Consider the following 21,623-nt stretch of genomic DNA (forward strand, 5'->3'; position numbering starts at 1 on the left):
GTCAAGGCTATGGTTTTTCCTGTGGTCATGTATGGATGTGAGAGTTGGACTGTGAAGAAAGCTGAGTGCCGAAGAATTGATGCTTTTGAACTGTGGTGTTGGAGAAGACTCTTGAGAGTCCCTTGGACTGCAAGGAGATCCAACCAGTCCATCCTAAAGGAGATCAGTCCTGGGAGGACTGATGTTGAAGCTGAAACTCCAGTACTTTGGCCACCTCATGTGAAGTGTTGACTCATTGGAAAAGACTCTGATGCTGGGAGGGATTGGGGGTAGGAGGAGAAGGGGACGACAGAGGATGAGATGGCTGGATGGCATCACCGACTCAATGGACGTTGAGTCTGAGTGAACTCGGGGAGTTGGTGATGGACAGGGAGGCCTGGCGTGCTGCGGTTCATGGGGTCGCAAAGAGTCGGACACGACTGAGCGACTGAACGGAACTGAAGCATCTATTAAAGGTATTGAATGTATAGTTTAAAACTCTACTCTCAGATAGTTTCCCTGGTGAATTCTAAAAAATACATAAGACAGATATAACAGTTCCACACAAACTTTTATAGAAAGTTGAAAAGGAAGGAAAGATATTTCTTCTCCTTTTATGAGGTCAGCATTACTCTGGTATACAACCATTTTGGAAGATAGTTTACTTAATAATACTTAAGAAGCTAAACATGTACCTACCATATGACTGAGCCATTTCATTTCTATTTATCCAGAAGAAATTAAAGCAAATTTCCATACAAAGATTTGTATACAACTATTCATAGCCAAGGAAATCAAACCAGTCAATCCTAAAGGAAATAAACCCTGAATATTCACTGAAAAGACTGGTACTGAAGCTAAAGCTCCAGTACACCTTGGCCACCTGATGCGAAGAGCCAACTCATTGGAAAAGACCCCGATGCTGGGAAAGATTGATGGCAAGAGGAGAAGGGGGTGACAGAGGATGAGATATTTGGATGGCATCACTAACTCAATGGACATGAGTTTGAGCAAGCTCCAGGAGATAGTGAAGGATAGGAAGCCAGGCGTGCTGTAGTCCACAGGGGTCGCAAAGAGTTGGACATGACTTAGCAACTGAGCAACAACAACTCATAGCTGAAACTGAAAAGAACCCAAGTATCAATCAAGAGGTAAACATAAATTGTGGTACAATCATCCAATTGAGTACTACTCAGAAATAAAAAGGTCTTAACTACTGAAACATGCAATAAAACCGAGGAGTCCCAAACCAATTACACTAGCTGAAAAAGGCCAAACCCTCTCCAAGGGTACTTAATGCATGATGACATTTATATGAAATTCTCAGAAATGCAAACTAATCTATAATGACAGAAAGCCATCCGTAGTTGCTTGGGGATAGGGAAGGGCAGTCATAATCACAAAAGGGTGTGAGAAAATGCTTTAGAGTAATAAATTTGAGCATTATCTCAATTGTGGTAATAGCTTCACTGGCCAACATATGTCAAAACTTATGTGCAATTTTCTGTATGTCAATCATACTGCAAATGCTGTTTTAAAATAAATGCTCCTTTGGTAAGTTTGAGTTGAGTAAAATCTTTTCATATAAGAAGCAAATCTTATATTTGCTTTATATAAGCAAACCTTATATATTACATTTATTATATCAATTTATATATCTTATATAATGTTATCTTATATAACATCTAATATATTTTATATAAAGTTATTATATCTTATATATTACATTTCTTATATCAAAAATAAATCATAATCTCTGGTTAAATATTAACAAAACCCAAACTAACCTCACAAATTGATACTTGAAACTATCACTTAATTCACAAGTAGGTGATTTAATATGAAGACTTAGAGGTCAATAGTAATAATAAAATGGCAATTCAATGATGCAATATGGTTTCCTGCAATGGTGAGACTGTTGTCACAACCTGCTTATTAAACTGGGCTCAGCCAGACTAATGATCATAGACAAGAGGAAACTCTGGGATATGCCCAGCTATAAAAGTCATTTTGCTTGCCCTGAAACAAGGAAACATCAGAACCTTCTTCACACCTTCAGGGCCATATCCCAGCTTTCATGATGAAATGAGCAAGTTCAAGGCAGACCTAAGAAACAGGTAACTTTTCTTCATCAACACTGCTACAACCCTTCAGGATTCTGTCACCGAAGATGGGGATGTGGTTTTAAAGGTTCCTTCCACTCTCTCCTCCCCAACCGGTCACACACCACTTCAGTGCAGGTCTGAGCTTCCCGGCCACAGGAGGGCCCAGCACGGCGCCTGCGGCTGCGTGGAGACTGGTCCCCTGTGCTATCTCGCGGGCTGTGCTGGCTCATGCAAAAAGGATGACGCCATCCTCCCGGCCTGGCTGGTGTCACGCTCTGTCCTGTCCTCCTGCCCCTTCTGCAGGCCCCGAGCCCAGGAATGTAGCAGTTCTTGCCCCTTCTGTCTTACTTCCCACCCTCCCATCTAAGACCAAGTGAGTCCTCTAGCCAGAAGGAGATCAGTCCTTTTCCATCATACATCCACCTATATTTGGCTTCACAATTAACACATTCTCCTGGCAGCTTCCAAAAGCACTGACTGCACAAGCCCCTCCCATGTCCCAGTTTCCAGGCCATGCTGGCTTGAACTGAGGCCCATCCTTTTGGTCTTCTCCCTTCCTCTCCACTCCAGGCCAACTTACCCCCTCACCGCCCACCTGCACCCCCATCGGCATGCTCGCCTCTCCTCTGAATATGTATCTTCCAAACACAGTCTCCTAACTATTCCAGGATCATGACTTGAAGAAAGATGTGCAATCACTCTATTTTCTTATCTCCCTTGTTACCTTCCCTCCTACGCTCTGCCCTCTCAGTGGAGGGGGACAAGGTGCAATTTGTCTTGTGTTGGTGACTCGGTTTCCCAGACCTCTTACTAGAGGTGTCCGTCACGAGGACACAGGACCCATGCTGGTGTTCCCACCCTGATGGCCTCTCTTTCTCCACTTCCTCCATGAAAGTTCATTTTCTTCACAATATTTATTTGCTGACCATTTGCTTGTCTTCTGTTTCTGCCACTAGGGTATAAGCTCAATGAAGCCAGGGACAGGGTCTCATTCAGTCGATGTTGGACTCCCAGGTCAGCATACACGGCCCATTCTAAGCACCGGTAAACACTTGCTGAATGAAATGGATGAGTATGTAGAGTGCGTGTGTGTGTGGGTGGGTGTTGCGTGTGTTCACAGGCCCAAACATGTTTCCAGCTATCACCGGCTCCCATGGTTTTGTGCTAGGATTGTACAAAGACTAGAGAGTGTGTGTGTTTCTATCTCTATCTAGCTATCTAGATACTGATCTATATTTCTATCTATATATGTGTGTGCACACACACACTTTCTAAAATCAACTTAGAAACCCAGTCTCTTCCACTATAAGAGTAAAACTTACTCACTCATGGCCTGGCTTTGTGGGAAGCGGGGAAATGGAATCAGGAACCCAGAAATACATTTTCTGAAGGAGAATTCTTCCCTATCCTTCCTACCCATTTTCACTCTGTGATCTGTGCACAACGCCAGTCCAAAACCACTGTAGCCAATGAGAACTGGAGACCTGGCTGTCAGGAGCTGTCCCACTAGGAGAGGGGCACAAGCAGGGAAGGTGGTGCCAGGCTCAGCTGACTGCACGGGACACCTGAGTGTCTAAGCCCTATGGGTGGAGCTATTCAATCTGCAGTGTTTTGATGAGTGATATTTGGACTTGCGTGTTACAGATCTCACCTACTCTCTTCCACACAAGTGAATGTTCTCGCTTCCCAACAGAAGTACAATATATATTGATACTTTTTAAGGTTGCTATGGTGATGGTGATGGTTTAGTCGCTAAGTCATGTCCGACTCTTGTGACCCCATGGACTGTAGCCTCCCAGACTCCTCTGTCCATGGGACTCTCCAGGCAAGAATACTGGAGTGGGTTGCCATACCCTTCTCCAGGGGATCTTCCTGACCCAAAAATTGAACCCAGGTCTCCTGCATTGCAAACAGTTTCTTTACCAACTGAGTTACACCATGTAGGAAGGTTGCTATAGACACTCTTAAAGTAAACAAGGGTTATAGAATTGTCTAATTTAAAAATATCAATAAATACATAAACAAAATATCTATTCCTAGGAATTCCCTGACAGTCCAGGGGTCAGGACCTAGCGTTCTTACTGCTAGAGGTCAGGGTTTGATTGCTGGTCAGGGAACTGAGATCTTGCAAGCCATGTAGAATGTCCAAAAAATAAAATAAAAATGTAAAAATCTACTCTAATCTCACTTTCCAAAGGAAGGAAATAAGAGGTTAAAACTGCTCCTGTGTTTGTTCTCCTGGTTATTTGACAAAGAAGTGGGAGAAGGGCAGTGAGGAAAGGGGAATCTCATGCCGTAGAGATGTAGAGATGGCTGCCACTCAATAGTGAAATAGTCAAACGGCTGCTGGGACATGCAGACATGGGACGCAGAACATGGGACAAGCAGAAAGTGCTTCCGTGCAAAAACAAACACTTTTATCTTTACAATTTACATGTGGATTCTCCAGTCCTGCTTATCTTAAAGATTTTCCTTGACTCTTTAATCAAATGCCCAGTCCAGAAAGGTGAACCATCTTTATGCCATGGCTTTGTGAAACCCAGGTTCACTAACGCAGACCATGGTACATTTGTGAACCCCACTTCAGAAACAAAAGGATGAACACATAATTATTCAAAGGGCTGGGAGCTGAAACTGAGGTGCATGAACCCATAAGAACTGTCACAATTCATTCCTCCTGAGGAAGTCAGAGGAGTTTTACAGACAGATGTCATCTACTTGGGTCTTGGAGGATGAGAAGGAAGCAACTGAATGAGCAGCGGAGGAGGCTGGCCAGAGGACGGAGCAAATATGAAAGAAGGGGGCCTTGGGAGAGCCTGGCAGCATTTCTGTGGGGTTGAAGTACAGTGAGGATGGGCGTGCTGATGGCTGCCCAAGCTGCAAGGTGTATGCAGGATCCAAATGTGAGAGATCCTAGAGATGATGCTACTCAGGTGGAGCTTGCTGATAAGTGGTGGGAGGCACTCAAGGTTGCCAAACAGGAAATGTCACTTGCTCAGATCTGTATTTCAGAAAGTGTAGGAGACATACATCACTGCAATACATAGTCCACGTGTGACACAGATCCTGGGCTAAATCTATGGCGGTAGGAGGGGTGAGAAGGAGTCAGATCCAAAACCCACGTGGGCTGACCCAGAGCCTAGGTCCCCTAATGTCCACAGTCACTGGTGAAGCCATCACGAAGCCAGACCCTTCTGCAAACTCCCTCTGTTAACTGACAGGTACCTCTGCTCTCACGCACTTTGGATGTAACACCATTACTTAATCAAGACCACATTATGCCTTACAGGAACTCCTTGTTCACCAAGATTGCTATCAGGACCTAGCAGCAGGCCAGCAGAAAGCCTGCTTGGTGCACAGCGCCAGGAGCACACAGATTCACTGCCTCTTGGTTTGAATGGTAGGGAATCTGTCTGTGTGGGTATCTTTTTCTGATGTTGGCCTTTGTGGGCTCTATGCCATGAACTGTGATCACAAAGAAAGGCAATGCCTTTTATTCCATTTACGTGCTATTCAGGATTTTTTTCAGTGATTTTTTTCATCTACTTTGATCAATTTAAATTAAAAATAAAAATTTAAAAGCCCACTGGACAATGGAGCTCTTAACTCTACTGACACAATATTTGGAAGAGTACTGTGTAGACCAAGTGATGGAAGATGGCCAGCAAGTGTTTGGGATCCAGAAAAACACATGGATCATATATTCGGAAAAAATCAGTGATTTGAAAACCAGACAAGTAGAAGCTCAAGGCATATGTAGATACTAGCAAAGGCAAGAAATAATAAAAGGTCAAAGCAGACTAGAACAGGAAGCCAGAAGCACCCAGACACCCATACAGAGCAGTCCACGTGGAGGAGGAAATCAGGATGAGGGAGACACGGGTACCAGCCAATGATACTCAGGGCAATGCTTGATAGGCTTGCAAGCAGCTGAGAACTACAAAAGCCAAAGTAACTGAAAGTAGGCAGGCAAAGCATGGAAAAGGAGACCTTCATCCGGGCGGGGGGAGTTACCACATCAGTGCTGGAGACAGGTATTCTAGGGGTCACAGGACGTGAGATCTCACAAGGCAGTGCTCAGGCTCAGCACGTCAGGCTCCCACCCTCATCCTAACTGCTTGGTCCCAGCTCCCCCAAATATCCCTGTGCTCTTTATTCCAGTGTGGGCAATCACCATATAAAACCCCACAGCAACAGACGACAAAAACAGCAGGACTGTTTCAAGATAGCAGATGATATAGTCATATTCCAAAGACTGGGGAAGAAAGAGGGCTCCTGACAGCCTCAAATGGTTGATCCATCTGAGAAGATGGGCACTGGAGGAGATGGGAGACACTCCTATGGAAGCACCTTGAACAGACATATAAACAAGCCTGCATTGCTGTTGGTATACAACAAATCGACGGGGAAACAAAGGACTGTTCACTAAATGGTATTCAAACAAGTGAAAAAATGTAACTTTGACCTCTGCCTCATACCATATGCCAAAATAACTTCCCGGGTAGAAAAAATATTTCCATGTGAAAACTGTAGCTACAAAAATATTAGAAGAAACCATGGGAGAAAACTGTAGCTACAATTTTTTCACTTGTCTGAATACCACTCGGCAAACAATCCAACGATTAGAAAAAACCATGGGAGAAAAGGGGACTTCCCTGGTGGCTCAGTTGGTGAAGAATCTGCCTGCAATGCAGGAGACACAGGTTTGATCCCTGGGTCAAGAAGGTCCCCTGGAGAAGGAAATGGCAACCCACTCCAGTATTCTTGCCTGGGAAATCCCATGGACAGAGGAGCCTAGGCGGCTGCAGTCCATGGAGTCATAAGAGTAGGACATGACTTAGCAACAAAACCACCTCCACCATAGGAGAAAAAGCTGTCCTCACGAGGAACACAAAAGCCAGAAGACAGAAAAGATTAATAAATATGATTCCAAAATTTAAATTGTTCTGCACACAAATATTGTAAAAAGACCAATGACTGAGCAAAGTAATAGGTACACCCACTGGAGTTTATAAAGAACCTGGACACCTCAGTAAGAAAAAGAACTCAGTGATCATGAAGCACAAATCCACAGGAAAGGAGAGGTGCCTTTAAATACTAAATCATGCTCAGTCACAACAGGAAACACAAATTTATATTTTAATGACATACAACTCTTCACCGCTCGGAGAGCAATGGCTGAAAACTTGAATGGTGCCTCTTTGGCAGAGGGGTTGGGAACACAGGGTCTTTTACACATTGCAGCTGAGAACCCAAACTGGGGCAATCTTCACCAAGAGCAACTGGGCAAAAACCAATCAAAACTGAAGAAATACAAAAACTTGACTTACTAAATCTATTTCTAGGCATTAGTCCTAGAGAGAATCACACATGTGCAAAAGGACACTCAGATAAGAATCACACTGCAGTATCATCAGGGCCCATCGTTACATGACTGGGTATATGAAACAGCACCCAGAGAACAAAGTATTAAAAAGAATGGAGCAGCTGTAAAGAGACATTCAAAAGCAGAGACGTGATTTTGCCAACAAAAGTATGTATAGTCAAAGCATTTGTTATTCCAGTAGTCATGTGAGAGCTGGACCATGAAGAAGGCTGAGGGCTGAAAAACTGACACTTTCAAACTGTGGCGCTAGGTACAGTTTGAGAAGACCTTTGAGTCCCTGGGACTCCATGGAGTGCAAATAAATCGAACCAGTCAATTCTAAAGGAAATCAACCCTGAGTATTCTTTGGAAGGACTGATGCTAATGCTGAAGCTCAAGCTACAATACTTTGGCCACTGGATGTGAAGAGCTGACTCACTGGAGAAGTCCCCGATGCTGGGAAAGACTGAATGCAAAAGGAGAAGAGGGCGGCAGAAGATGAGATGGTTATATGGCATCACTGACTCAATGGACGTGACTTTGAGCAAACTCTGGGAGACAGCGGAAGACAGAGAAGCCTGGCATGCTGCAGTCCATGGGGTTGCAAAGAGTCAGACATGAGTTAGTGACTGAATGACAACAAAATGGAAAGAGAACCAAGGTAAATTTTTAAGTAAAAAAAAAGCAGAATGCAGAGTAGTTTGTATAGTGTATTACTATTTGTGTAAAGCTATATTAAACACATATATGCTGACATTAACATAAAATATCTCTGGAAGTACACATAAGGAATTGCAAGGAGCCCTTGTTTTGGGGAAAAATAACGGGGTAGGAAGAAGCTTCACTTTCAAACTGTGCACCCCTTCACACTTTTCAAATGCTACTACATACATGAAAGGCCCATATAAACAATAATACACAAAATTTAAAGTTGCAACTTTAAATATTTATTTATCCCTTACTATCCATTTTATTTCTAAAGGAAGTATTACTGCTAATATCTATGCTTACAGTCTTCCAGAAAGTCAAAATGCTGGGATGACTATACAAGGTAAACAATTCCCAAACTTATAAGCACTCTTTTTTTTTTTTTTTTTAACAATTAAGCTTTGATTTTTATTTTGTGTCCAACTGTTTGTGACCCCACGGAGTGTAGCCCACCAGGCTCCTCTGTCCATGGGATTTCCCAGGCAACAATGATGAAGTAGGTTGCCATTTCCTTCTCCAGGGACCTTCTTGGCCCAGGGATTGAACCCACATCTCCTGCATTGGCAGACCGATTCTTTACCACCGTGCTGCCTGGGAAGCATTGTTACATACGTACATGTACCCTTAATGAGTATAATTGCTTTACAGGCTGTGTTAGTTTCCGCTGCACAAGAGTGTGACTCAGCTGTATGTAAACATCTATTAGGGCCTCAGCACTAGTGGTGAAGAATCCACCTGCCAAAGCAGGAGACGCAGGAGATGCAGGTTCAATCCCTGGGTCAGGAAGATCCCCTGGAGGGCATGGCAACCCACTCCAGTATTCTTGCCTGGAGAATCCCATGGACAGAGGAGCCTGGCGGGCTACAGTCCATGGGGTTGCAAAGAGTTGGACACCCTGAAGCAACCTAGATTGGCACATATATATATTAAGGACTCCTGACATTAGTGTGTAAAGCAGGCAGGTGACTGGCATTTACAGCAGACAACAGCACTAATGTAAGGGGAGAAGGAGAACAGACTCAGTACACAAGGCACATGCTGGCAGGCCCACAGAGAAGTCCTCCCTGGCCTCCTAAAATCTCCAAGGTGCACCCACTGAGCTCTTAGCATCTTCACTTGCTCATGACCACCCACCCCTAGCTCACAGCACAGGGGCCTCATTCCCAGAGCACTTACTTCCCAGCCTCAGCACAAAGACTGATCCGCCTCCAGGCACCTTCAGGCCCCAGCACTGGCCTCACTGTTCCCTTGAATTCCCTCAGCAGCCACTGTCACAATACCGAACAGGCGTGCAGCTGCCTCTTCTGAAAAGGCCCACCAGAGGGGGATGTCGCAGTAGGGATGCAGAGAGGATGCGCTCAGGCCAGAGCCACAGAGTGACCACGCTGTGATGATTGTCTGCCTGTTTGTTTTATTTGAATACTTGAAGATGAATGGTTCAAATGCTCTTGTAATTTTGTTTTCTTTTAAAAAGAAAATATTTAGAATGTTTCCACTCAAAAAGCACATTTTCAAAATTGAAGCATTTTAAAAGTCTGCTTTCATTAAACAGTTACATCTTGTATCCCTGAGGGCTTCTGCAAATGGTTCTGGTCTTCTTATTTTGTTTTGTTTTGGTACAACTCAAGCTGCAATTTCATGAAAGTTAATGCTGCACTCTCTGTTTCTAACAGAGCCCTGTAAACAAAGCTGTAACAGGAGATGTGGAGAAGGGTTCATTTTAATACCGCTGCTTAACTTAATTTGTATATTGTTTCTTCAGCTCTTCCTTTCTAGGTCAATTTATCATTCCAAGTTTTATTAACATCCAACACACTAATATGCTTGGGGAAAATATGAAAACTCTAAACTCACAGTAATGCCCAGTTGTAGTCCCAACGCGGGCTGACCTGCCTGAAGGGGTGTTTTAGTTGGCGTGATTTTCCTAGGACTTCAGGGAAGTGAATCTTGTTTGCAAATCAAGGGAAAGGGTTTCTAGAACTCCCCAGTAATGCATGGGGCCTTGTCATGCTGTTTATTAGCCCAGAGTGTTCTGACAGAACATGTGGGTTCTCATTGCAAAAATGTAATTGTTCATAAGAGTGCAATGTTTTTCCTAAGAGATTTTCTTTTGAGTTTCAATAATTAGGGGTATATAAAACATCTCAAGGATAAATCTTACAAACCCTCCTGAAGTATATACCTCGGTCAAAACAATCCTGTATCTTAATAAGACAGAAAATATTTGTAAATGTAAAAATAGATTACGGTGACATCCAAAGAATCCAGTTTTTGAAGAGGAAAAAAGAAAAAATCAAACTGTATAAAAATAAATATTATAAATACAACTGACATAATATGCTAGGGTGGTGAGATACGAATATGATTTGGAGTTAAGGACTCTCTTGTTTTTACTGGTTTTTATACTCACAAAACATAAGCTGGCAAAGTGAGAGCAGAAAGTGGTGATGTGGCCGGGCCTGGTGGCTTTCTGGCCTTAATGGAATGCCATATCTGATGTTTCAAAGTCGCAGATGGTGATGGTTGAAACAAAAATCATGCAAATGCAAAGGAAGTAAGAAACCCTTTGCAGCTTTCCTCGCTGGTGGATACAGTGATATAGTGAACTTGCTATGGCAGGAGCGCACAGGGGAGAAGAGGCAGCTCAGAACAGGAGGGTTCCCTGCCTCAGCTGCCACCCAGCAACGGGGTCTCAGCGCGCGGGCTCCCTCTGAGGGATTTCAACCCAGTGCCTTCTTCAAACCGAGGACCACGAAGTCCTCACCCCACCAGCACCGGAGCATCTCCCGGGGTGTCAGACAGACTCCTCAGGCCGTGTGCACCCCAAGATGAACATCTCCATCCTTGCTTTGCTTCTCATCCCGCATCTTCCATCTCAGTTCCTTGTTTCTAACATCCGCAGGCTCCCCTGCGTCCACCCTCCCAGCAGCAGCCAAGTCTGCACAAACCCACTGCTCCTTTCCAGCCCCAAGGCCTCTGCCACTCCCGGGCAGGGTCACCTCTCTCTGACTTAGAGGCAGCTTCGAGCAGCCCTGGTCTCTGCAGCTTTGCCCCATTGGCTCCACCTGCACTGTGGGCCAATTAGTTCATGGCACCAGCTGTTTCAAAACCCTAACAGCCCAGGGTCTTGGGATGAAGTCCAGCCTCCGCCAGGGCACTCAAGGGTTTCTGGGATCCAGCCCCTCTTCTCCCTCCCCCACTAAATCCCCCCAGCCCCTCAGGGGACACTCAGCTAGCCCCAGCAGGAAAGAGGCACAGGCAGGAGTCCTTCAGGGTCCTGAGCTCCCGGACCTTCCAGCTCAAACGGGACCTGGGTTTCCCCATTAGGACCTGGGAACAACATTCCTCCAAAGGCGAAGACTTGGGAAACCCGTGGACCTCCTGTCCTTCCAATTTCTCAACCTTAGAAACCTCCAAATTGTCCACAGTGAGTGGATAATTCACCTGGATCCTTCAATTGGCATTCACCTCGACTTTTCCACAGCCTAGCCCCAGAAACTATAGCAATGAATGGAGCCTACTTCCTTGCTCCTAAGGAGCTGGCCACCCGGCAAATGTAATATCAAGTCAGACTCTAATATTCCTCACTTCAGCCTCAAATCTCACATCTCATAGGACAAAGGTTCTCTTTCCAGGTGACCTCTCTAGGAGCACAGGAGACCTCAGTTGATCCCCAGAATGAGTAACCTAAGGTGAAAAGCAGAGATTTCATGGCAATCCATCTGCTACCTTATGACCAGGACCAAGCCAAGCCCAGATGTGACCAGCTCACGACCACACTGGACTGTGCCACCTGGGAGTCTGACACCAGGGGGTTTAGGTACCATTTTAGAAATTAAAGGTGGTGTGCGGCCAGGCAACCCCCTTCTTCCAAGATCTCCAGTCGGCAAAACACCCTTCAGAATATACTGGAGACCATGCGAATATGGATTTGTTTTAAATTTGGGATTAGAGGCAAATGACCTCTGTGAATTGCTCACTTCTGAATTTCTGATCATTCACGAGCTGCTGGACATTATATCTCACCATTGTACATGGTCAGTCACTGGACCCACACAGTGGGGTTCAAGTGTGCCTTATCATCTGCTCAGAAAACCACCCTCTAAGGTGAGGGTTGACATAATCGGCACATACCCTCAGGGATTAAATAACTTCCCAGTGAGAGAACTGGAACCCTGGCCAGTCTCCTCTAACTCGGTGCTCTTGCCATATAAGGGAAGCCGTTTTTATTGTTCTAAAATTACAGGCCTTACCTTTCCCTTGTAAACACATCCTTGTGCAATCCCTTGCTTCTAGGAGTAATAATAAGTTCCTTTCTGGTGGTCTAATTAATACTCTTGCCAAGTTAAATTCCATCCACGGACCCATGTAATTCATTTGTTTTCTGGTAGGTCCTGAATTAATAAAACAACATCTTCAAGGTGCCCTTAAAGGGCCCACTACCTCCTGATGTACATAGAATGAATCATTCAAAGGCGAAAATGGATGTGTATAACACAAATTGCAGGGTTAACACAAAATCTAGAACAGTTTTTAAGGGGTGAATCAAAACATTCACATTTAAATACTTTAGAACAAATGTGTATACCTATCTTTAGGATGCTGAGAGAGAAGACAGGATTACCAATAAACTACCACCTCTAATAAGACAGTTACATAGTACAGTGTGAAAGAGAGAAAACAGCCTTACCTGTGGACTATACTCTGTCAAGGGAAATATTTCAGATTATTCTTTTATACTTTTCTTTGGGCACTCTTTTTTAAAAAACTTTTTTATTTTGTAATGGGGTGTAGCTGATGAACAAATAATATCATGATACTTTCAGGTGAACAGTAAAGGGACTCAGCCATACATATACATGTATCCATCCTCCTGCAAACTCCCCTCCCACCCAGGCCACCACATAACATGGAGCAGCGTTTCCTGTGCCATACAGTGAGTCCTTGTTGGTGATCCATTTTAAATACAGTTGTGGGTACATGTCCATCCCAAATTCCCTTTGGGCACTCTTAAACTGATTCCCTTCGCTTGAGGACAAGGAAGCAGTCAGTACATACAACCCACCTTTCAGGCCTGGCCTCCTGTGGGGGTGAGACGGATGACGTGGGGGTGGTGGGCACACTGGATCCAGGTGAAGGTCTCGAGGAGTGATGAGAGTTGTTGCCAAAGCTGCTGTATCTGAAGAGTACAGAGAGTTAAGTTGGGGGCAGGAAGGGACAGAGAAATGAGTACAAGTCACTAGATGAATAACACTCGGCAAACTGTCTTAATTTTTACAAGAAAAACAGGTCTAGACAAGGTAGCACTGTTAGTGAGCACCCTAACTTAGAGAAACTTACTAACTTCATTTTTATTATTTCTTATTAGAGAAGCTTCCTAAAGTCCCAAACTGCTAAGTAGCGGGTTATGACAAAGGGCTTAAACAAAATCCTCATGTTCGCTTTAGTCGTATCCGACTCTGTGCGACCCCATAGACGGCAGCCCACCAGGCTCCCCTGTCCCTGGGATTCTCCAGGCAAGAACACTGGAGTGGGTTGCCATTTCCTTCTCCAATGCAGGAAAGTGAAAGTGAAATCGCTCAGTCTCCGTCCATGGGAGTTTCCAGGCAAGAGTACTGGAGTGGGGTGCCATTGTCTTCTCCGTTTCCTTTCTAAGTGTACATTAAAACTAGTTGCTAACATAAATAGAATCCAAATTGCTTTGAATTGAATCATGAAGATTTTTCTTGCTTCTAGGATCAAACCTGCGTCTCCTGCACTGCAGGTGGATTCTCTACTGCTGAGCAACCGGGGAGGCCCTGGTGGTGGTACTGCCGATGCTGCTGCTGCTAAGTCGCTTCAGTTGTGTCTGACTCTGTGCGACCCCATAGACGGCAGCCCACCAGGCTCCGCTGTCCCTGGGATTCTCCAGGCAAGAACACTGGAGTGGGTTGCCGTTTCCTTCTCTGGTGGAGGCACAATTAGTGTTAATTCCATCAAAGGTCTGCAGAAAACATCAGACAACTAACTAAAGAAACATCTTACTCAAAAATTCTCCTTTAGGTGTTTCTGAATCAATTTCATCTACTAGACGCCATAGTCTCGTTGCATGCCCAGCAATCAAGGAGCAACTGTCTCCAGACCTTCTAGGCTGGCCCGCCACTTAGAGGTGCACATATCGAATGTTTTCACCCGATATTGGTCTGAGGACGTTTCACCAATATGTCCTCAGAACCAAAATGACAGCCACTAAGTTTCAATGAGCTTTTATCATCTCCCAGTCAACCCTGACAAGTTTCAGGATTTGTTAAAGTCTAGGGCTTTCTTGTTTTTTTTTTTCAGAATAGCTGTTCTTTAGCTAAGGTGGATTTAGCTATTATCAGCAGAGCTTTGTCTTACAACCTATTCAGCGACAGGGCAGGGCTGACTCTACCTTCTAAATTGGTTAGGACACACTACTGGAGTATGTGGGACTCCAAGGGCTGCCATGATGGAAGCGCACAAAGACCTTCCCATACACAGTGAATCCAGTACAAGTTCCCACCAAGAGAATCAGTACTAACCATTCTAGGAGGCCATTTGATCTCAAACTATGGATATCCATTGACCAAATAAGTCTACTTTTGGGGAAGTTAACATAACCTTACTTACGTGATTTATATACTAAAAGCATCACACAGGAAGATTCTTACTGGCAGCTCCTTGAGATCATGGCAAAAAACTGGAAACTACCCAACTAGGTAACAGTGTGAGGATAAGAAAGTATGGTGTAACACTCACTGATGGAATGTTACGCAACCATTAAAAATGACTGCCAATTTATAAGTGAAAACATGGCAAATGTTCATAGTGTGTTTATACCTGCACACATACCGCACGCAACATCAGTTTATAATATTATACAGTAAGTTTGATTACAATTGTAAAAAATATCCTCAAAGGTAAAAGAGAATGCATAGAAGAAAGCATAAAATAAAGATCATCTATTTAAAAAAATAGAATACAGAAGTAAAATTTCAGATTTCCTTAATGAATTACTATATTATAATAGAACCTAAAATACTCATATTACCCCCAATCTATCCTGTGTTGCTAAGTCTGCTGCGTCTGCTGTGTTGGCTTCTTATTTGTCTCTTTGCTACCATGTGTCAGCTTGTGCTCAGTACCAGGCACACTGGCAGGCAGATGGGGACTCACAATGCTACCCCCCACCCTCCCCCGGTAACACACCATCTTCATGGCACTTGGTTTCTGGGCATTCATCTTCTCATCTCTTAAAAGTCCCAACATGCTGCCTGTCCAGCAGGCTAACTGCTTCTTCTCTGAGTGAGTGTTGGCTTGATTTTTCAAGTGGCGGTGGTGGTTTAGTGGCTAAATTGTGAATGACTCTTGTGACCCCAAGGACTGTAGCCTGCCAGGCTCCTCTGTCCATGGGATTTATCAGGCAAGAGTGCTGGAGTGAGCTGCCATTTCCTTCTCCAGGGGATCTTCCTGACCCAGGAATTGGACCCATGTCTCCTGCAATGGCAGGCAAATTCTTTACCACTGAGTCACAGGGAAGCCCATTCTGTCAATTACACCTCAATAAAAAAATTAAAATACAAGAGGGTCACATAGGCCACAGAGAAGAGGGAAAGCAAAGAATAAGATGATATGAAAGAAAGGAAGCAGCAGAGAAGGGAGAAAAAGCCCAGCAGGAGAGAGGAGAGAAGCAGCAGGCAGCGGGCCCTGCTCAGGAGGGAAGGAAGCTGCCCCAGACCTCGGGATCCTCCAGGAGACAGGCCCCGTGCTCTGGCTTCAGCCCTGCGTCACCCAGCTGTCTGGACACTGAGCTTGCTATTCTAGCATCTAAAACCATCTCCTTCCAGACCAAAAGTAGGCATCCCAGAGAATGTTTTAACAGGATTACTTTACTAAAATTATGTCTCAAAAACATTATGGAAATAAAACAAGCAGAGAGTCATTTCCCCTCCTTTAGTTTCTCTAATGGTTGAACAATTAATTTGACTACCTTGTGGTCTGTCCAATTTTGCATCTCAATTTCAACTAAACTAACTGAATTCACTGCACAGAGTTTTATGTTTTTGTTTTCAAAAAATTCTTTTTAATGACTAACTGCTTGGTTTCTATTATAACCTATTCAGTTGCAGTCCACTACTGAGCAGTCAAATGTGCAGCCATATTGACCTGGGACAACCACACTGAGTGAACATCAGAAAATTAATAGGTACAAACAATATTTATACAGTATTCAAATTCCTGTCAAATAATTTAAAAATTATTAACTTTCCTCAGCTAAATCCAAGCTGATTCTCATTCACAAGCATGCATGCATGCTCAGCTGTGTCTGACTCTTTGCAACCCCATGAACTGTAGCCTGCCTGGCTCCTCTGTCCATGGGATTCTCCAGGCAAGAATACTGGAGTGGATTGCGATGCCCTCCTCCAGAGGATCTTCCTGACCCAGGAATCGAATCCACATCTCCTGCATTTCCTGCGTTGGCAGACAGATTCTTTACCACTGAGCCACCCGGGAAGTCTCACAAGCATGAGGCTGCTTTTCTCAATTTATGTGTATATTTATTTTGGCCAGTTCCATGTTTCTATTGCTCTCATCCCCCAGGACTGTGAGTGGTACTGAAGCCTGGGGCCACGTGGGAGGGACCCGGGCCCAGAAAAGCCCCGTCAGGGCCTGTGAGTCCATCACCATTCTGGGCTAACACCATCCTGCTAGGGAAGATGAGGTTGCCAGGATATCTTTCTTCCAGTCAAATGTGTGGCTCATCACTTGTACACAGATACTATTATCAAGGGATATAAGAGCTATGTCAGATGCATTTCATGAAAATTGTGTGAAAGATCACAGTAACTCAGAATTTTAGACCTAAAAGAGACTGGTACAGAACTTGTTGTTTGGAGGTATTCAAACAGGAGGTCACATATGCCCGAAAGTACACAAAGCCATTCTGGCTGAGTAAGCCATCTCCAGTCACCAAACCACTCTGTGCCTCCATTTCCTCACTGAATATACATGGGGCCATCAGTTAATACTGATTTTTATTACTGATTTTGGACAATTTGATTGTTTGAAATATTCAAACTCTCTGCTCCCCATTCTCTGCTCTGCAGAGAGGTCCTGATCCAGGCATCAGCGAAGAGCAGGCACATGGGTAAGCGTACAAACACCTGCTGAAAATTCCCTGAGCATTTTTGATTTGCACACCTCCTTCCCTCGGCCTCATTTCCAATTGGCATAGGAATCACTGAAGCATCCATATGTAAATAATGCAATTATATTAGCCAAGATATGGAAGCAACCTATACGTTCATCAACATATGAATGGATAAAGAAGATGTGAGTCAGATATATATCAATATACACAATGGAATATCATCAGTCATAAAAGAGAACAACATAAAGCTATTTGCAGTGACATGGATGGACCTAGAGATTGTCATACTAAGTGAAGTCAGTCAGGGAAACAAATACCATATCACTTAATAATACATATGGAATCCAAAATATGATACAAATCCACATATCTATGAAACAAAAACAGACTCACAGATACAGAGAACAGATTTGTAGTTTCCCAGGGAAGGGGAGGAGAGGGCTAGACTGGGAGTATGGGATTACCAGAGGCAAACTATTATATACGGGATGGATAAACAAGTGCTACATTATAGCACAAGGAACTACATGCAACATTCTCTGACAAAAAATAGTGAAAAAGGATATGAAAAAAATATATGTATAACTGAGTCACTTTGCTGTACAGAAGAAATTAACACACTGTAAGTCAACTGGACTTCAATAAAAATTTTAAAACATAATTAAATTAATGCCCAGGAAGTGATTCAAAATGGCAACTGTTTGCCATCTCACAGGAAGTTATGAGCAGTGTCTGAAAGAAAATCACCGTACATTAGAATAAAAACTGAAAGCTACAAAAAAGAGAAAGGGGATAAAGAAAAGACACCCACCTATTAGAAGAGAAAGACCGGAAGTTGTAAGGCTCGGAGGCAGAATACGTGCTCAGATGGAGAGAATCAGAGGAACTGTGAAAGGAAGGAAAACTCACTCAAGAGGCTGCCTGGAAAGTTGGCGAAGCCCCTCGCTGCATTCTGCAGATCAAGAGAGATGGGCTTGGGGCGGGAGGTGGGGGGTGCTTTAGATTCTGACGTCATGCTTATGTTTATAAACCTTACCTTCATTAATCCATTTTTAGTAATGGCATTAGAACACAAGAGCTCCTCAATTGGCACAGACAGGATTTTCTTCTGTGTGTGCTAAGTCGTTCAGTCTTGTCCGACTCTTTGCCACGGTATGGACCCTAGCCCACCAGGCTCCTCTGTCCCTGGGATTTCCCAGGCAAGAATACTGGAGTGGGTTGCCATGCCCTCTGCCAGGGGATCTTCCTCAACCAGGGATCGAAGCTGTGTCTCTTACATCTCCTGCATTGGCAGGTGGGTTCTTTACCACTAGTGCCCCCCTGGGAAGCCCATATTTTGCCTGCATGCTGTAATTAGTGAGTGGTCAGGGACTTTACACAACTGCTGCCCTCTGCTCTGACCCGAATTAACACAAGCACAGTGCAAGATGAGCCAGAGGATGCAGCTAACACGCCCGTGTCACCTTCCCCTGGGCAGCCTCACGCAGGCCACCACGTGGGCTGGATCTACCTGCTTTCCTGCTGGGACTCGGCTTCCTTCTCCTTGGTGGACAAAGGCGAATCCTCAAAGTCATAGGAGAAGAGGTGGAAGGGGCTGTGGGGCACGTAGGGCAGCTTTTCTCTGCTGGGTGACGCCTTCGGGGGCGCAGGCGCACTGGAGGACGGCCAAGAGGCCGGGGTGGGGCTGGGGGGCGGCCGCAGGGCGGGCCCCGAGGACCCTCTGCCCGAGGAGGTCCCCGCCTCAGCACTGGCCGCCAGCGGCTTCCCCGGCGAGGCAGCGGCGGGGGCTGCATCCTTTTCGGTGGCGGTGGCGGCGACCTCCGAGGCAAGGCGGGCCTCGCTGCTTCGGCAGCAGCGGAGAGGAGAGGGGAAGAAAGGAGAGGAAGAGAGATTGAGGAGAGAGAGAGCCAAGGTTAAGAAAGGGGGAAAAGACGCGTAAAAACTCATCACCGGCAGGGCTGCTGGCTTCAGAATCCGGTGGTGTTTCTTGACCTGCGGCATAGAAGCCGGAAACCCTGCTTTTCCCAATAATCCTGACGCCCTGGGCTGGCCAGTCTGGGAGGTCAGACCAACCTGGCCTCCAAGCAAACAGGGGCCTTTGTGAGCGGATCTCATGGGGCCTCAAAGGCTCGTCTGCACCTGCCCTCCTCACCCACCAAGGGTACCCCCCCAGTTGTGTTGGCACTGAAATTTCCACAATTTGAACTTCATTTCTTTGGCTCAACAGGGGATCCTCCTCCTTTACATCCCAGACTTGAGGATGAGTTATCCCACAAGTTCCATACTTAGGAGTTAGGGCTTATGGATCCTTTCCGGAAAGCAAGCGTGGAGAAGGGAAAACAATGCCAGCAGGACATGCAAAGAACCTGAAATGAGGGGCTGGTAGAGTGAAGACACATTTTGCCTGGTTCACAGGCACATTTCCCCCAGGCCTCCTCTACCACTAAGCCCTAGACATCTAGACCCCTGCAGGCAGGCCTGACCCTGCCACAGACACAGTCATGGAGACTTCCACCTTCAGGGTGGATTCGAAACACTTAGATGTCTTGATGCCCACCTCTGTCACTGGAGTCCTGTGCTGTACTTAGTCGCTCAGTCGTATTTGACTTTTTGCCACCCCGTGGACCTTGGCCCACCAGGCTCCTCTGTCCATGGGAATTCTCCAGGCAAGAATACCAGAGTGGGTTGCCATGCCCTCTTCCAGAGGATCTTCCCAACCCAGGGATCCAACCCAGGTCTCCCCCACTGTGGGTGGATTCTTTACTCTGAGCCACCAGGGAAGCCCACTGGAGAATCTACCTTAAATTCTGCAGTTTTCAAAACCACAGTCCCTTTCCCAGAGAACTTGACTCCTGGCCATGCCCATTTGGGAATGGAACATGAGCTATGTTTTTTTTCTTTCCTACCTCAAATTCGGAGCTCCATCTGTGTATAAGAGCAGGGATATACTGGTTTCCCTGGCTCAGAGGGAGAATGGGATGAGACCACACTGCGGTGCTCAGGGCGGGCCTGGCACAGGGGGTACATACAATGGCACACACATGTGGCGGGTACACATGGCAAGCATCCAGGGAAACAGCCAGCAGGACGAGGGAGCAGTGGAAGGCACCGGCCCACAGAAGGAAGCGGAACCTTTCCCACCACTTTTAAGTCTAGCAGCTTGACACCAGGGAGCAAGTAGCGTTACATCCATGTTAATGAACACCCTGGCTGAGATCAAACCCTGGGGCTTCATGTGCACACCCTGTGCTTCCTGAAACAGAAAAGTCTAGTCTGTACAATCTCGGATGAAGATGCCCTACAGCACCAGTTGTGCCATCAAAGATACTGCAGGGGTAGGATAAACTGCCGTCTATCTGCATCAACAACCATCCCGTGTAAAGGCGGCAATGGTAGTCAGGATGCCTTTAGAGGCTGCTCTTTCCAGCCAGATTCTTCCATCTGGTCTGGGGGTGCTACTGAACTGTTTAAGTCCCTGAGGGTGAAGGGCTTGTGTGGGTGGAGGTCACACCATGTACACTTAAGCACATGAGGAGCCACACGGGTGTATTTATTGAGGGTCCACATAATTTTCTGTGGCTCATTTTCAGCCTAAGGTGGGACTGTCATTTGAACCTCCTACTTTCCCAGAGCATCCCTAACTAAAGTCACTACCCCCGAGCCTGGCACTCAGCACAGGCCAGGGAGGGGGTGCCCTGGTTAATGGCCACCTTTCACCCCCTCACTCTCGAATGTGCACCTCACTCTCTGTGGACACCTAGTGGTCATTCCTTTTCCATCTACATTCTGCTGGCTTCTTCCTGGACATTCCCCAAGTGGGGAAGCAGTTCAGAGAGAAGTCCATGGCCCCAGAGAGCTGTGGACATTCCAGTGCATCCAATGGGCCTATCTGAGAACTTTTACTTGCGTTGGTGACCTGGAGAAGCAGGTCACAGCAGCAAAGAATCCCATTAACTTTGAAATTGGTAAAAGAAAGATTTTAGCCTTTTGACTTTGCTTATTTGTGGAAAAACTAACAGCAAAAATATCAAAGTGCAGTGTAGTCAATCAAGTGAAGGAACTGATTATAGAATTATTTTTGAATACTAGAAAATGAAATTACCCATGATCAACTTTTACGTTTCATACAGACCTCATTTGGGGGGAAATATCCACCAAATTCACAAGTATCTACAAGGTGCCTTTCTGTTAATATTGTTTGAAGACAGAAAGGATGCACCTTGGAGAGGTGTGTAGAAGAAAGAATACTCCCCCAAAGGGTTGAATAGCTCTGAGAGTCATTCTGGGCATGACAATAAATGCTGGGATTTATTTA

At 45.3% G+C, this 21,623-nt stretch overlaps 1 protein-coding gene across 10 annotated transcripts in view; it reads right to left on the reverse strand.

The window, feature by feature from the left end:
- The window catches only part of FHOD3 (formin homology 2 domain containing 3), a 521,883-nt gene that overhangs the window by 122,481 nt on the left and 377,779 nt on the right, over positions 1–21,623 (reverse strand). For 7 of the 10 annotated variants that reach the window (XM_005224045.4, XM_010818734.4, XM_059880995.1 and 4 more), the window contains 3 exons: positions 18,819–19,148; positions 18,120–18,194; positions 13,223–13,336 (listed from right to left, as the gene is read on the reverse strand). In XM_005224045.4, the coding sequence (XP_005224102.1) occupies positions 13,223–13,336; positions 18,120–18,194; positions 18,819–19,148 (519 nt within the window). The remainder of the gene's footprint in view (positions 1–13,222; positions 13,337–18,119; positions 18,195–18,818; positions 19,149–21,623) is intronic. The other 3 variants (NM_001191215.1, XM_010818738.4, XM_005224047.4) reach the window with 1 other exon arrangement.

This window comes from Bos taurus, chromosome 24 (genome assembly GCF_002263795.3).
Source record: "Bos taurus isolate L1 Dominette 01449 registration number 42190680 breed Hereford chromosome 24, ARS-UCD2.0, whole genome shotgun sequence".
In the NCBI taxonomy this organism is placed as follows: Eukaryota; Metazoa; Chordata; class Mammalia; order Artiodactyla; family Bovidae; genus Bos; species Bos taurus.